Source organism: Mirounga angustirostris, unplaced genomic scaffold, assembly GCF_029215605.1.
Source record: "Mirounga angustirostris isolate CCGP_5_RB_7025 unplaced genomic scaffold, mMirAng1.0.hap1 SCAF_7, whole genome shotgun sequence".
NCBI lineage: Eukaryota > Metazoa > Chordata > Mammalia > Carnivora > Phocidae > Mirounga > Mirounga angustirostris.
Genome location: NW_026991715.1, coordinates 103,009,733 through 103,027,459, shown reverse-complemented (window position 1 = coordinate 103,027,459; position 17,727 = coordinate 103,009,733). Strand labels below are relative to the sequence as shown.

Sequence of the window (17,727 nt, the reverse complement as noted above, 5' to 3'; positions counted from 1 at the left end):
TGAGAATAGAAAGATTGCTAGCTAAATAACAAAAGACCATCAGCAAAACACACAGAATCTACTTAAAATCTTAGCCAGCATGCGATTTTCATCTTTTCCTAAATAGCATTGCTTCCAGATGTATATGCATATGGGATCTGCATCTTCACAGAAACCAGTGTTCACCTAATTGTCCTTTAACTAAAGTTCTACATATTTTTGCTGGTGCCAAGTAACCATCAAACCAGAGCTCCTTAGAAATCATATAATCCCATCACTTGCCCAATGCAAAAATTCCCTTTTTTCCAGAAAATGGTCTATAGCATTCAACAACCTGCTGGATTTTCACTAGCTTTAACTGCTATGAACTTTTTTTTTTTTAATATTTCAGTCCAAAATTGCCTTTTGGCATCATTTGTCATTAGCCTAGTTTTGCCCTCTTAATAGGAGGACAAAGTCTGCTCTCTTAATAGGAAATGCTGTAAGTTTTTGAAAAGAGCTATCCCATTCAAATACTGCCACTCTCCCTGGGTTTCTGTTCCTCAAGGTAAATGTACTGGTAAATTTCTTCTATTGGTTCATCATACTCCATGGTTTACCTATCATTCATATTTTGTTTATTCTGCTAAATATTCCTCTTAAAACATAGGGACTCTAATTGAGCACAGTATTCCAGTTGAAATTGATAATCATAACAATAGTGGTAATAAAGATAACAGCTGCTATCTATGGAAATATCAGTACCAAGCACTGCACAAAGATCTCTGTCCTGACTATCTCATTAACTTTACGGTATTTGCAGTATTGTAGAGATGAGAAACCATAGCTTGAAAAAGCTGAGTGACCTGCTTGGTTAGCTTGAGAAATCAATACCAGAAAGCTACCTGTATTCAATAAATGTCCTCTCGTCCACTATACGCATTAACTCAGAATCAGGTATTTTGAATCTAATGACATACTTTAAGGTACGATCAATTTTCACATTAGGAGTGGAAGAAATTCTCCTTTCCTCTAAGTTCTTAAAAATCCTATATGTATATTTACTAAAATATTGACCAGTACATAGCACAAAATATATCCAAAATATATTAACCCGTGACACAGTAAATATGGATTCAATACCTTAATCTGTTTACATGTGTCAATCTATATTGACTTCTTCTTTAATAAGGATTATTTTAAATAAAGTTGTTGAAAGAAAATAGAGCCTTTATTCCATCAATAACCTAACAGCAAGTTGTTTTATATAATATCCCAACTGGAATTCAGTAAGACAACCACAGGCACATTTCTATTTCCTCCTTTCCTAAAGCATGGTGAGTATCTCCAGGAAGAAGAGGGACCTGTGCCAACACGCTCTCACACACTCATAGGCACATTTGCTCATTGATTGCAGAGACTTGAGATGGTCAGCAGTTGATGACTTCCTTCTCTGGTCAGTTTAAAACATTAGTAAAATCACAAATGAATTCTATTTTAAAATGGACCATACTTCCATTTCGCCTAAGTACAGGTGTCAAAGAGCTTTTAAATCTCCCTCTTTAGATTCTGAAGCTAGCTATTAATTCCTTTTCCCTGTGACAGAAGTAGAAGAAATTAATTTGCACTTCACACTGTAGGCACAGCTGACTGAGACATTCTGTGAGTAAGTAGACAGCCCTGCAGATAATGAGATTTTACTCAGAATGTAAAAACAAGAGCTGGAATAAGATCTACAAGAGTTGAGAAGGTCGATGTTTTGAGCCTCTCTTTGGCTGGATTTACTAGATCTCATAGTTTGGTCAAATCTGTGGTAGTACGGGCATCTTTAAATATAATAAAATCAGTGCTATAATAATAATAATTAACTACCAAAGTTACTGCTCGTTAGGTATCTACCATGGACCAAGCAAAGCGCTTATCTTCTTTATTAGTTCATTTAATCTTCAAACAACCTGATGTGGTAGGTATTATTATTCCTATTTAATGTATGAGGAAACTGAGGTGCGGATAAATCGGGTGACTTCCCTGACACAGTGTAGGTAATCAGTGACTGTGAGAGGCCAGCAACAACTGGTTTCTGATGCTGCCTCAAGGGCAGTGTGGGATTTTTTGGGGGGGGGATCCTAAAAAGAGATGGCTGACTGGCCATCCCAGTGAACACTTGGCAAAGCCATGTGAAGTTGTCTATGAAAGAGTTGCTGGGAAAGTTCCATACTCTCTAATTTGCTATAGGTTGCACCAAGGCTGAGACTGATGGAAAAACCAACAATACTGAAAATAAGAGCATTAACCTTATTCTCTGAGACACTGAGGCTGTCCAGTCCAAGTCACCCAGAGATGGGCTGAGAAAAAGCACACCAACAAATGAGGAAGAAAAGAGAAACCTTTGGGTTTTTGGAAATGTGAGCAGCCTGTCAATAGATCTAGTTGAGAGAATTCCACACTCCTTTCACACAAGTGTTCACATGCCCCAAGTGGGGAACCTGGAAATGGGGTTTAAGAGTGTATAAGACAGTCTTACCCTTCTAAGGAGGGGAGAGAGGCCATGTAGCTGATACTGATATTGGGCAGCTAATCTAGCTCAGAATATAAGAGATTAGCCCTCTAACAATTCCCATTTCAAAGGTACATAATATTCTCCTTGCCCCCTTTGAACTATTTTCCATTTCTGGATAGAACATATTAAATAGCCTTGCAATAAGCTCAATCCTAATAGTCCCTCACTCAGAATCAAGTTATATTATTTTCTCTGACATTAAACAAATATACTAATTGCTGACATAGAGACAAGGTAATAATGATTTAGTAACGCCACTACTAAGGCCATTTGCATTTGAAAGAGGTAGGGAGGAAGGGCAGTAAGGAGGGGAAGGAGGGAGAGAAGGAGAAAAGTAAGGAGAAGGAAGATAGAGGCAAAGAGGGAGGGGAGAGGGTGAAGGAGAGGAAGAAGGAAAATAAATGAATGTCTAGATTTTGCTTAACAGAAAGAAATGGTTAAATAAGGTCAAATGTCAGACATGAACTTCAGAGCTACTTGTTTAAGGGACAGGATCCTAAATTGATTTCAATAAGCTTAACTAGTTAACTACCTCCTTATAATAGCAAGACCTGCACATCATATACACTATTAATATAACACCATATTTCATTATCATTCATATTCATTCATATAGCAATGATTTACTGTCTGGCTAAATATGAATAAGTTCCAATTTTTTGTAAGTATAGGATATTTTCTTGGTTTCTACAATAGGGATCTTCTTATTAATCTGGTCCCTATAAAATCAGTGGCTTTAAAAGTTAAGCCAGCTATCAATTACTACATCAGCACAGAGCCATTATTCCACTCAGTGGCTGCATGATCTTGGGCAAATCACTTTACCTCTTTGAGTCTGTTTCCTTAGATGTAAAGACAGGAATATTAATACCTAACTATAAACTTTTAGCTAAAAATGCTCACAAAAGACAAAGAAGGTCATTATATAATGATAAAGGGATAAATTAATCAAAAAGATATAACAATCATAAACATTTATCCAACATTGGAGCACCCTAATATATAAAGAAACTACTAACAGAACTAAAAGAAGAGATAAATGGAATACAATAAGAGTTGGGGACTTTAATAACGCACTCTCAACAATGCCTAGATCATCCAGACAGACAATCAATAAGGAAACAGCAGATTTGAACAACACTACAAACCAAATGGACCAAACAGACATATGGAATATTCCATCCAACGGCAAGAGGATACATATTCTCCTCAAGCATGCACAGAACATTTTCTAGGATAGATCATATGTTAGGCCACAAAATAAGTCAAAAAATTCAAGAAGACAGAAATTATATCAAGGGTCTTTTCTGACCACAAAGGTATGAAACTAGAAATCAGTAACAGTAGGAAAGATGGAAAATGCAAAAATGCATGGAAATAAAACAACCCTGAACCACCAATGATTAAAAAAAGAAATAAAAAGGGAAACAAAAAAAATCTTAAGGCAAATGAAATAGAAACAACATATCAAAACTTATGGGATGCAGCAAAAGCAGTCCTGAGAGGAAAGTTTATAGTTACAAACACATGTATCAAGATAAAAGAAAGATCTCAGATAAACAACCTAACATCATATCTCAAGAAACTTAGAAAAGAACAAACTAAGCCCAAAGTTAGCAGAAATAATGAAATAATAAAGATTAGAGCAGAAATAAATGAAATAGAAACAAAAGCAATGAAAAGACAAAAGTATAAAAGAAAAAATTAAAATTCAGAGTTCATTCTCTAAAAAGATAAACAAGATTGATAAATCTTTAGCTGGACTAACCAAAAAAAAAAAAAAAAAAAAAAAAAAGTGAGCCCAAATAGATAAAATTATAAATGAAAGAGAAGACATTACAACTGATACCACAGAAATACAAAGGATCAAAGTGACTACCATGAAGAATCATATGCCAATAAATTAGAAGAAATGAGACAACCTAGAAGAAATTAATAAATACCTAGAAACATACAATCTATGAAGACTGATTCATGAAGAACTAGAAAATATGAACAGACCAATAACAAGTAAGGGGATTGAATCAGTTCTCAAAAACTTCTCAACAAAGAAAAGCCCAGAACCAGGTTTAATAAAAATTAATGTCAATCCTTCTCAAACTCTTCTAAAAAGTTGAAGAGGAAGGAATGCTCTCAAACTCATTTTACAAGGTCAATATTACCTGGACACCAAAGTCAGATAAGAATACTGCAAGAAAATTACAGGCTAATATACCTGATACATATAGATACAAAAATTCTCAACAAAACTTTTCTCAGCAAAACAAATTCAACAGTACATTAAAAAAATCATATACCATAAGCAAGTGGGATTTGTCCCTGGGATGTAGGGATGGTTCACTATACGTAGATCAATAAATGTGACACATCAAATAAATAAAATCATCTCAATAGATGTAGAAAAAGCATTTGACAAAATCTAACAACCTTTCATGATAGAAACTCTCAAAAAATTTGGTATAGAAGGACTGTACTTCAACATAATAAAGCCTATATATGACAAATCCATAGCTAACATCATACTCAATGGTTAATGATTGAAAGTGTTTACTCTAAGATCAGGAACAAGACAAGGGTACCCACTCTCAATGCTCCGGTTCAGCATAGTACTGAAAGTCCTAGCCAGAAAAATCAGACAAGAAAAAGAAATAAAAGATATCCAAATTGGTAAGGAAGAAGTAAAATTATTTCTGTTTGCAGATGACATAATCTTATATATAGAAAACCCTTAAAGACTGCCAAAAAGCTGTTAGAACTAATAAACAAATTCAGTAAAGTTGCAGGATACAAAATAAACATACAAAAATCAGTTGCATTTCTATATACAAACAATGAACTCTAAAAACAACACAATCCCATTTAGAATACCATCAAAAACAATAAAACAGTTAGGAATAAATTTAACCGAGGAGGTAAAAGATCTGTACAATGAAAAGTGTAAGACATTGATGAAAGAAACTGAAGATATAAATAAATGGAAAGATAGCCTGTGTTCACAGATCAGAAGAATTAATATTATTTACATGTCTGTATTACCCAAAACTACCCATAGATTTAATGTATTCCTTATCTAAATTCCAATGTATTTTTACAGAAATAAAACAATAAACAATCCTAAAATTTGTATGGAACCACAAAAGACTTTGAATAGTTAAAGCAATCTTAAACAAGAATAACAAAGCTGGAGGCATCACACTTCCTGATTTCAAACTGTACTGCAAAGCTATAGTAATCCAAACAGTATAGTACTGGCATAAAAACAGACACATAGACCAATGGAACAGAATCAAGCACCCAGAAATAAACTCTCACATATATGGTCAACTCATCCTTGACAAGGAAGCCAAGAATAAAATGGGAAAAAAATAGTCTCTTCAGCAAATGGTGTTGGGGAAACGATATATACTTGCAAGAGAATTTGTATCAGGGAAATATAAATCAAAACCATAATGAGATATTGCTTCATACTTTTTAGAATAGTTATTATCAAAAAGACAAGAGAACAAGTGCTAGCAAGGATGTGAAGAAAAGGGACTCTTGTGCACAGATGGTGAGGATGTAAATTGGTACAGACCTCACGGAAAACAGTATGAAAGTTTCTCAAAAAATTAAAAGTAGAACCATCTATCATCCAGCAATCCTTCTGGGTAAATATATGAAAGAAATGAAATCTCTGTCTCAAAGAGATACCTGCTCTTCCATGTTCATTGCAGAATTATTTACAATAGCCAAGGCATAGAGACAACCTAAGTGTCCACTGATGGATGAGTAGGTAAAAAAAAAAAAGTGATATATGTATACAATGGAATATTTAGTCATAAAGGAAATCCTGTCATTTGTGCCAACATAGATAAAACTTAAGGGAATTTTTAAAAAGATTTATTTATTTATTCATTTATTTATTTGCACGGGGGAGGGCAGAGGGAGAGGAAGAGAGAGAACCTTAAGCAGACTCTGTGCTGAGCACGAACTCCGATGCGGGGCTCGATTTCAGGACCCTGAGATCATGATCTGAGCCGAAACCAAGAGTTGACCACTCAACCGACTGAGCCACCCAGGCATCTCAAAACTTAAGGTAATTATACTAAGTGAAATAAGTCAGACAGAGAAGACCAATAATGTATGATCTTATTTATATGGAATCTAAAAATAAATACTGAAGTCATAGAAATAGAGAGTAACTTGGTGGATGCCAGGGGTGGGAGTATGGGGGAGATAGTTGAAGGTGGTTAAGGGTTACAAATGTTCAGTTAAAAGATGAATAAGATCTGGGTGTCTATAGAGTAGTGGTTATAGTTAACAACTCTGTATTGTATACTTGAAAGTTGCTAAGAGAGTAGATCATTTCTCAACACACACACACACACACACACACACGGTAACTGTGAAATAATGGATATGTTAAATAACCTTATTGTGGCAATCATTTCACCAAATATCTATCTATCTATCTATCTATCTATCTATCTATCTATCTATCTATCTATCTATCATCTATCTCAAATCATGGCATTGTACATCTTAAACTTATACAATGTTATATATATCAATTATATTTCAGTAAAGCTGGGGGAAAAAGTCTATTAACAGGGTAACTGTGAATTGAAATAAGAGATGTAAATGTCCCTTTATTAAAACTTAAACTTTCTAAAAGTCTGAAGAATTATCATGTTAATTTTAAAATATTCATCTCAGAATTACAATTTAATTACATTAAACACCTGGGTGTTGCCTGTGTCCTTAGGCATCAGTTCTTTAAAATAAAAAGGCCTTTTTTTTTACTTACCTGAGGGGGTTGTAAACAGCTCAAATGGAATAAAATCAGTGAAAGTGCTTTAACTATGTGCAAAATCATGATTATTTAAAATTTCACTCAAATTTCATCATGAAAAATTCTCTTACCATAAAAAGTCAATATTAGTACATGGCAACCTACTTTAAAAAAAACAAATACATCCTTACACCAACAGTTTGAAACAACCAAAGAATTTGGACTTTGAAGAACATTCTATACTTAAACTGTATCATAAGTTATGAAAATGCGGTTATCCCAAACATACATAATCATCAAAATCCTATAAACCAATTTCATTAAATAGTTCTTTATTGTAAAGATCAAATGTGAAAATAATGATGATTTGGGAACACAAATATGAAATCAAGTTCTTAAAAAAATGTATGTAACTTTAAGTATCCCTGGAAGCTTTTTTTTTTTTTTTTTTTTTTTTTAATGGGCAAAATACCAGCAATGTGCCATAAATGCTTGTATTTCTGCTCGGAGCAGTGACTTAGAATTGGACCGCTTGTCACAGCTAGAGCTCCTCATAACAGCTGAGAGTATCCTATCTGCACAGCAGTCAATTCACTCATTATCTAGAATGCTGGATATAAAATCGTCAGCTTCCAATTGTTAGGTGGGATGAGCTACGAAAACATTGCAAAGAGCTGACAAAGAAAAGAGATTCAAAATCCTATTCCATCTCAAATGACCTCCGTGTGTGACGTCCAAAAAGGAGACAGGTTATGAAATCAATGTTTTCGCCCACCCAACAGGGTAGGTGACTGAGTCATCAAGAAGGACGCTGAAACTGCGGCCCAGAAAAGCAACAACACTGCAAAACAGGTCAGCACAGGAAAGAAAATAAACATGCACATATACACCAATCTTGCTCATCATATGGCCTTCAGCAAGAATATAAAATAAATTTTAGACACCGAAAATAGTCCCTCGAAACAAAAAACATTCCACCACGGGCGCCTGGGTGGATCAGTCGTTAAGCATCTGCCTTCGGCTCAGGTCATGATCCCAGGCCCTGGGATTGAGCCCCGCATCGGGCTCCCTGCTCCGTGGGAAGCCTGCTTTTTCCCTCTCCCACTCCCCCTGCTCGTGTTCCGTCTCTCTCTGTTAAATAAAATCTTTGGGAAAAAGAAATCCACCAATCCACACTCTGAATTTTTTTTTTAAGATTTTATTTATTTATTTGACAGAGAGAGACAGCGAGAGATCCCAGGACCCTGGGATCATCACCTGAGCCGAAGGCAGACGCTTAACGACTAAGCCACCCAGGCGCCCCTCACACTCTTGTGAATGTTTTAACTGGTCCAGAGGCCACATTGATTTTGCAATTGCAAATGTTTATGAGAGGCAAAGACAATTGGGATTTCCTGTGTCACCCTGCCATCACCACCTATTTTCCCAACCATGTTGCAGCTCTATGCATCAATTCCATACTTAAATGCCTGGAATAGCGCTTGGTCTCCTTCCAGGGACTTAGGGTCTTCCTTTTATTGCTAGATTATATCTTCCCTTATGTATTTCTCCCAGGGATTTAGAGATGAGACTAAGAGGTTGGTAGCATCACTGAGGAAAGATACTATATCTCCCTCCACCAGATTTACTGTAGTAGCAGGACCTTTGCAGGACCTGTGTCTGGACATGAACCAGAATAACCTTAAAGCAGAGTTCAGTCTAGCTGCATTCTTAGAAAAACTTACAGCTTTCAATTTCCAAGGTGCAGTTTTGTTCGTCCAGTGGGTACCGCCTTAGGTCCATCATGCAAGCAGCTGTGGTTGTGATTCTAGAAGAGAAATAGATATATACTGTTAGCTGTTCCATGGCTGGAGTTGGAAAAATTAAATCCAAGTACCAAAGATGCCAGAACTGGGCCTCTAGGAGACTGACTTAGCCAAAGTTCTAGCAAAAAAGGGTGCTACAGCTTTGGATAACCATTTTCCTTTATAAGCCTCAGGCTGACTTATTAAAAAAAAAAAAAAAAAAAAAAGAACTAAATCAGTGTTTTCCCAAAGTGTGGTCCATTACCTACTTGAACCAAAATCACCTGGGAGTGTTTGTTAAACAGGAAGTTTCCACGCTTTGGAACGTCTTGGTATAGAGAAGGACGGTCCTGAGACTCTTGATTTTATAAGCATCACAGGTGATTAAGAATATCAACATAGATAATTCCTCTCCCACTCACATTTGTTTCCTCCTCCCTCAAATCTAATCTTCATTAAATCTTGGCTTTGATTCATCATTTTTGACATTTCCATGCATAGTGTAGTATTTTTCAACTGCTTTAATACAACATACAATCAACCTTTCATCTATCGCCTGGTTTGCTCTGTGCTGAGCAATCTGACATTCTCATGACTTGTTAGAAAGCATCCTCCCATGGGCTGGCAGAGTTACTTATTTAGAACACCTGGCACCTTTATTATTTTATCAGAGAGATATGAATATGTCTCTTTAATGTCTTTATATTCGTCTATCATCATTTTTCAGTAATCTCTTATTGAAGACCTACTAAAAGGAGTCAAAAAGCATATAGTCCTAAATGATTTGTTAATATATATTTTCTGATCAATACAGCAGCATAATGTCATAAAAAACACAAGTTTTAGAACACAACAGACATAGGTATAAATTCTAATTGTCTCACTGACTGACATCAACACAGTTAATATCTTTTAACCAACCTTAGTTTCTTTATCTCTAAGAAGGGGATATCATTAACAATAATAATAATTACATAACAAGGTTTCTATAAGAATTAATAATTTATGTATAGAATGTAAAAGAGTACCTACATATAGCAGGTCCTTTACATCTGCTGAAAAAAACTAAGAGAAGAAATTGATATTGAATTTGACCAACTTTGGCTCCCTCTACTCTGAAGGGCACTTTACTATGAGTTTGGAATAGAGAAATATGATACAGCCCCAACTTAGGAGAAAGAGTCCCAGATAGATATTTTTCCCTGAAAGGTTGGTCAGAGTTTACAAGTAATCTAAGTAGACCAAGCTTATGAAATTCCTCAGTTAGGTGTGCAAGTCCCACTCCTCTGTTGTAGGATGGAAATAAGTGATTAACTTAATGTAAGTAGTTCATACCTCTTTAGTTTGATTACTGCTTCATTAAGGTTTGTGCTCTGTTAATTTTTGTTTTTCTTTTTCACATAAGTGAGTATCCTAGGGCTGATGTTCATCCCTGATTCCTTCCTTTCCTTCACCAAGAGTTAGCTACTCGGCCTTGGCTCCTTTTCATCTCTACTGCCTCCCTCAAAATCTATGGCTCCCACTGCCTCACCTCATGTTATTATGGTGGATTGGTCTCCTGGCCTCTCCATTTGCCTCCCAATTATCCATTATCCACACAGCCATCAGATCTTTAAAAACATAGATTGTATCACTCCTCTGCTTAATTAGTGGTTCTTCCAATAAAATCCAGAGTCTGGGCTGTGTCCTACTGTGCCCTGAATAATCTGCCTCTTCCTTCCCAATATTATCTCCTACCAAGTCCTTACTCACTATCTTCCAGTCTGCACATTTTTTCTTTCTGCTTCGAACATGGGTCTCCCTGATCTTCACAAGGCCTTCTCTTCTGATCCTTCAAGTCAAAAATCACCTCCTCTGAGAGGCTTTTCCCAAACAGCCCACCCAAAGTGACTGCCTTAACTAATGTTGCATTTTACCTGTTTATTTCCTTCAGGTAAGTATCACAATCTGAAATTATCTTGCTTTTTTTTTTCACTTTAAAAAATTTAAATTTGTTTCAGGTATATAACATAATAATTTAACAATTACTCAGCCATAAGAAAAGAATGAAATCTTGTCATTCATGGCAACATGGATGGACCTAGCAGATATTATGCTAAGTGAAATAAGCCAGAGAAAGACAAATACCATATGATTTCAGTTCTATGTGGAATATAATAAACAAAGCAAATGAACAAACAAACAACAACAAAGAGAGAGAAACAAACTGGTGATTGCCAAAGGGGAGGGATCAGGGGATAGGTGAAGGGGATAAGAAGTAAAAACTTCTGCTTCTTTCTTTTCTTTTCTTTCTTTTTTTTTTTAGTACTATTTCTCTCAATAAAATGTAAGCTGTTTAGGGGCACAGACTTTGTTCTATTTATTGTAAGGCAATCAATAAACATCCATTGGATAAATAAAAACATGAATTATAAAGAACAAGCAGTTCGTTTTTCTGATATAGATCTTTTATTTGGAGGACTATCTTATTGCATTGTTTCTCTTCTTTTATTCAACTTATATGTGCCTTAAGTTTTAGGGATTCTTCTTATATTTTTAACAGTAAATGAATTTTAATCCATTTAATTGACATTGCATATATAGTACTAGAGTTTATCTTATCATCAAACTGATTGTTTTTGCTTTCATTGGGACTTACCACTTATATTTTACAAATTCTAAAAATTATATAAAAATTAACATTCACATTTAATTATTTACTCGGGGCTTAAAAATATCAACTTATTTTGGCTATGCAATATTTGACTGAATTTCTCACTGGTCCTTTTCTCTCTTCTCTCTTTCTCTCTCTCTTTCTTTCTTTCATCCTTCCTTCCTTCCTTCCTTTCTCTTTCTTTCTTTTTCTTTCTCTTTCTTTCTTTCTTTCCTTCTTCTTTCTCTCTCTTCCTTCCTTTTCTTTCTTTCTTTCTTTTCTTTTTCTTTCTTTCTACTTTTTTTTTTCATTTTTAACATGTAGTTAACAACCTGAATTGCTACTAACATACAGAAGCCTGTATTATGTAGAAGAGAAATTTTCACAGAAAATAAAATAAGGTATATGATGGGCATACCAAAGCTTCCATATTACTTTTGCAAAATAGCAGAAATAATCCCCATCTTGAGAAACTAGAGAAAATTAACTTCATCTGACAGAATGAACACAAAGGACCTTAAAGGCACAAGGGCACACCTATGATAAAAAAAAAGAAGCAAGAGCCATAAACAGATGCTCGACTGTGTAAGGGAAGTGAAGATTGCAATAGCTACTACATAGGTTGTGGCTCACACTTTCTGCGGATACATATTCGTGGCAACTAACATCTGTGAACTAGTGCTATAAACATGAGTGCTGTGAACAAGAAAAATAAACTGACTAAGGCTATTGCAGAAGAAATGAGTTTCTACCCATATTTAAAAAATAAAACAGATGAAAATGTTTTTGTCACATCAACATTTGTATTTACACCAGTGTTTTAATTTTTAATGCTATGCTTTGTAAAACAAAGAAAAAAATATGTATAAATATTTTCTAGTCAATGCTTACAAGGCATTTGTGTCTCCTATTGGGTTAAAGCAGAAACTCTGTAGACAAAATAATCCCTGTGGAGTCCTGTTCATACAGACCAGAGCGAGTGAGCTGGGATGAATCACTTAGATCCTGTAATGCTTGGATGCTCCTGAACACCTGAAATAAAAACTTGTCATCCTAATTGGTTGTGAGATGATAAAAGCAAAAAGAGATCTGTAACTCATAAAATATTCTGTAACTTTTGTTAGACCACCTGCTAATGAGAAGATACAATGATAACTCATTTGATCAGTGGTTGGTATTTGGAAATATGCATATGTATATGTTTATATACATGAAGAAATGTAGAATACTCATACATCTATATTAAAAGCAAAGCTGAGCTACAAAATATGATGTAAATAACATCAAAACATATAAATGTGCAAAAAATTATGTCATGTATGTATATAGAATATATTCAACAGATTTTAATACAAGGTACAGACATGTGTAACAAACCTGCATCTTTGCTACATGATTTGTCAGATCAGGAACTACATCTGTTTTTGTTTTATTTGTATCTCAGCACTTTGGCATGTCTCTGGCATGTATCGCTAACCCAAGATTAAAATAGTAATAATAATAATAAAGAGAAGAAAAAAAGAAAGCAATGGTCATAACCATTCTCAAACTGAGAATTTTGAAACAATTCTCTATATTAAGTGCTCCATTTAATTTATGTAAAAAATTCTAAAAGAATAGATTTATAGAAGAAGCTACTCAGAAATGAATCTTATTCAGAAAAGCTTAATGATCAACATCAAAATCTGTTCTTTGGAACTTTATGATTTATAGCAGTGTTAAGTTTCTCTAGGAATAAGTCAATACAACAAATATACTTAATGGGGTTTTCATGAACATGCCTTTCTCAATCCTGATAAACATCCCTAATGGGCCTTAAGTTACTCAACAGTAGTACTAGGAGTCTTTGAAGTGAAGCTACTAACTCATTATGCAGGTATCCTGATTAAATTTTAAGACGGCTGTGAAATATATAGATAGCTTTGTCTTCAATCACAAGAAACAGTCAGTGATGCTTTCAGAATGTACCTCATTTACATGTAACAAATTTTCTCTAGTTATAAGTGGAAATATGCCTTTTTGGGGCTGAATACTATTGCATGATGAAAGCCACCTTTGGGGAATATCAGTATTCTTTTTTTTTTTTTTTTAAGGATTTTATTTATTTGACAGAGAGAGACACAGCGAGAGAGGGAACACAAGTAGGGGGAGTGGGGGAGGGAGAAACAGGCTTCCCACTGAGCAGGGAGCCCGATGCGGGGCTCGATCCCAGGACCCTGGGATCATGACCTGAGCCGAAGGCAGACGCTTAACCGACTGAGCCACCCAGGCGCCCCGGGAATGTCAGTATTCTGACTGGGCTATTCCAAAGCCTAGATCTTTGGAGAAACTTTTTAATCCTTAGTCATTGGGCCTTGTCAACCATAAAATACGGACACAGTGCAAGAAAACTATATATATAACATACCCTAAAACAGTCACTAAAGGTACCTATAAAATCAGGAAATACAACAGCTATGCCAGCATTTTGCACCAAAGCCATAACAAATATTTTAGTGTCATTACCTGAGACTTAATGATTCTACCATATCATTCTGAGATTGAATATGATCAAAGGTAGTTATTAAGTAGTAATAACTGCCTTTGCCTCTCAGCCAATAGGAAATAACTCAAAATCATAATAAACGTGACATGTTTTGGCACTTTCAACAGACTTTTTCTTTATAAGATTTATTTATTTATTTGAGAAGGAGGAGAGGGAGAGCAAGGGGGAGAGGGAGAGGGTGTGGGAGAGTGAGTCTTAAGCAGACTGCATGCTGAACGTGGAGCCCGAAGCAAGGCTCAATCTCATGACCCTGAGATCACGACCTGAGCTCCAACCAAGAGTCCCACGCTTAACCAACTGAACCACTCAGAGGCACCTCAACAGACTCCTCAAGATGGGCTTCAGGCACTAGAATATATGGTCAAACAAGTACCTTAACAGGTGAGAAGCTTGTTAGGATTTCAACAAGAGTTGATAAAGTGACTGAGGATTTCTACTTTGATTTCTTTATCTAGATAACCATCCAATTATTCTATGCACACAAAATTCTTTTTTTCAATATCTTTGTATTTTTTTTGAAAATCAGATGCCTATCTCCAACTATATTCAAAACATGTTATTTTAATTCACAGCATGCTTTCATTTTGTTCAAAATGTACATTTACTTAAAAGCACAACTTCCTCTAATTACAAAGGATAGGGGAATCCTATAGCATGAGTTGGCATCATTGTTAGAGAAAAATTAGGATGTTGAAAACAACCAATTATTAAAAAACATATATTGATATATATTTTTTCTGGCTGTTAAACAAACTAATTAAAGACTTCAGGTGGGGGTGGGGGAAGATCAATATACTAAATTTAAGCACGAGAGTACAAACTGAAATTTTGAAAAGTTCTTAAGAGCTCATCTGAGTCACTTCCCCAAAAAGTACTTTAAAAGATTTGCTTCTGTATCTCCAAGCAGACTTGATATTATTTTGTTTCTCACAACCACTTTAGTTGGGAAACTAATTTCTCACATATATCCCTCTTGTGATATGCTCTTGCATTTTGTAGAGTAGGTAGAGCATTGATACAAGACTTAAATGACTTCAGCTTTGCATTCTTGCTAATAATAAGCATAACTCATATTAACTGATCACTTACTGAGTTCCAGATATAATCTAGTGTTGCTTAAATGTATCATTTCATTTAATATCAGTGTCCTATTATTCTCATTTTATAGATAAGAAAATTGAGGCACAGAAAGGTAGAATGTTTTTCTCCAATAGTAACACAGTGAGTGGATGTTTGACTCCAGAGCCCACATACTTAACTACTATGCTATAACTAACTAGCTAGTTGACTTTGATAAAGTCATTTAGCTTCTCTGGGGAACTGGCCGATTTCTGAAATCCCAAATGAGCTTGGATATTCTGTAATCCTATGAAAATACATTACATGTTCTGTGACCCTGTATATTTTGTAATTGTGTTTTACCCACACATTCAAATGCTGTATTTCACAGCTGTTCATTCTGTTTTAGTCAATTATGTAGATTAGCCTACCCCAGACAAGCAAATACAGGCCTCTCCCCAAGGAGTCCTACTTAATATTCTCCCCTGATTGAAGGTCTCCCTCAGCATTTTTCTTCCAGCCTATGCTCTTGATTTACCTCCACAGAGTCCTGCTTAAATTAAAATCTCCAACACTCATGCATAATTGTTTTTAAAAGCCCTTTACAAGTCCTCATATAGAGTCACATGCGCTAGTATGCTCAACTTTGTAATCACCAAAAAAAGTAAGATTGCTAGCAATCATGTTCCCATTTGATAAATCATGCATTTGAGATTAGAGCTATTTGTACTCTTCTGCAGCTGTTTGGCCTTCTGTGACTCTTTGCTTTTCTGGAATCTTATCCTCTGTAAATATACTGTGACCATTTAAAGGCTACACAGGTTTCTGTTACAAGTCCAGGTGCTATTTCAAAGACATTTCCTTAAATACCATGCCTGTAGAATCCAAACAGCAATATCAAACAAAATCTCACTTTGCGAGTATGTAAATCCCACTCAATCAAAAATATTAATCGATATGGACATACAGTCCAAGTTTGTTTACCAAGATTTCCCACATTACAACCCTGATGGTCTCATCTGCAAAGTGTGTGCTTATCTCAGCAATGAGAACATGCTCACTTCTATGTCTTAAAGGAAGCCTGAGTCCCTGAGAACAAGTAATCATTCTATTTTTTGACTCATAACCTAACTGAAATTTGATTTCAGATCGATGTAAGGGATTTAATTGAACCAGAGCCACTTACCAACTAGAAAGACATATAGCTGGGATGCAGATTATTTCAGCAGTGATTTGTTGTTGTTGTTTTTAATTTAAAACAATGTCCAGGTATGCCAGAAACTTTTTGTTGGATTCATTAAAATATATTTAAAATATTTAATTTTGATTTTTAACACATTAGAGTCATACCATTTCAGAATAAGTTAATCAGTTTATTCTAGCCATATATTTGTTTATTTTAACAAAGTAAGTGGTTCACGAATGCTGATTTATAGCTAGCCAGTGACAGGCCAAGGTTACAACCTCACCTGGGTCTGTTGCCACTTCTTCCAAATCCCATCCAGGATTATTTTAAAATATAAACTACACATGCTGGATGTCTTCCTTTGCCTCTCCAGCTCCACCCTCCACCCTTAATCACCACGTTCTGTGGCCTTACAGACTAGAATGTTTGGATTTCATAAACTGTCTCCCTGATTCTCTGGCTTCAGGTTGGCTTTGGCCAATAGGGAGCAGACCAGGAGTTTAGAGGAGGGAGGAGAGTGAGACCAGAGGAACTGTTTCTTAGGCTCCATTCTTGTGAAACTTGTGTCCAGGTTCCCCCCGGCCCTGCTTTGTTCTCCCTCTTCATGTCTGGAACACCAGGGAGTGGATGGGCAATCTGCTGATCCTATCTCTGGGAGGGAGGAAGTGCTGTTCTCTTTGTAAACTTCCCTTTTAATACGTTGTCTTCAAATTATCCCATTTTCAGGATGTGATCTGTTTCCTGTTGGGCTCTTGACTGATAAAATATATTGTAGAAATGTATTTAAAATCTGAGGTTTTTTGAGTTAGGCTGTCAAAAAAATTAGAAGCATTCCATTCCTGGGTCCTTTGTTTTGGGATTTTAGGGATGAGGGGATGAAGGTTCCCTCTACCTTAAATGAATTTCCCCTTCTATGACTGCAGTCTCAGTTCATCCCAGCCCACCTAGGAAGCCTTCTCCCTCCACCTTAGCTAAAGTAGCCCTAACCCTCCTCCCCATTGGTCACTGTCATATCTCATTTTACTTCTTTCATTATACTTGTCATTATCTGAAACTATCCTGTGTATGCATTTGCTTGTTCATTATTTTCTGTCTCCCTATGAGGCTCAGAGTCTGTCTGAAGTTGGGTTTTCCAGTAGACCCTGAAGGATGCTCATCAGGCATCATCACCTATGAAAGAAAGGGATAAGAAGAAGGATTGGACACAAAAAATGTCAGCGCAGGATTCAGTC

General features: G+C 35.7%; 1 protein-coding gene across 3 annotated transcripts in view; it reads right to left on the bottom strand.

Annotated features, from left to right (window-relative positions):
- Positions 1-17,727, bottom strand: part of GABRB2 (gamma-aminobutyric acid type A receptor subunit beta2) — a 249,929-nt gene that overhangs the window by 125,407 nt on the left and 106,795 nt on the right. For all 3 annotated transcript variants that reach the window (XM_064596592.1, XM_064596593.1, XM_045901810.2), the window contains exon 6: positions 9,014-9,096. In XM_064596592.1, the coding sequence (XP_064452662.1) occupies positions 9,014-9,096 (83 nt within the window). The remainder of the gene's footprint in view (positions 1-9,013; positions 9,097-17,727) is intronic.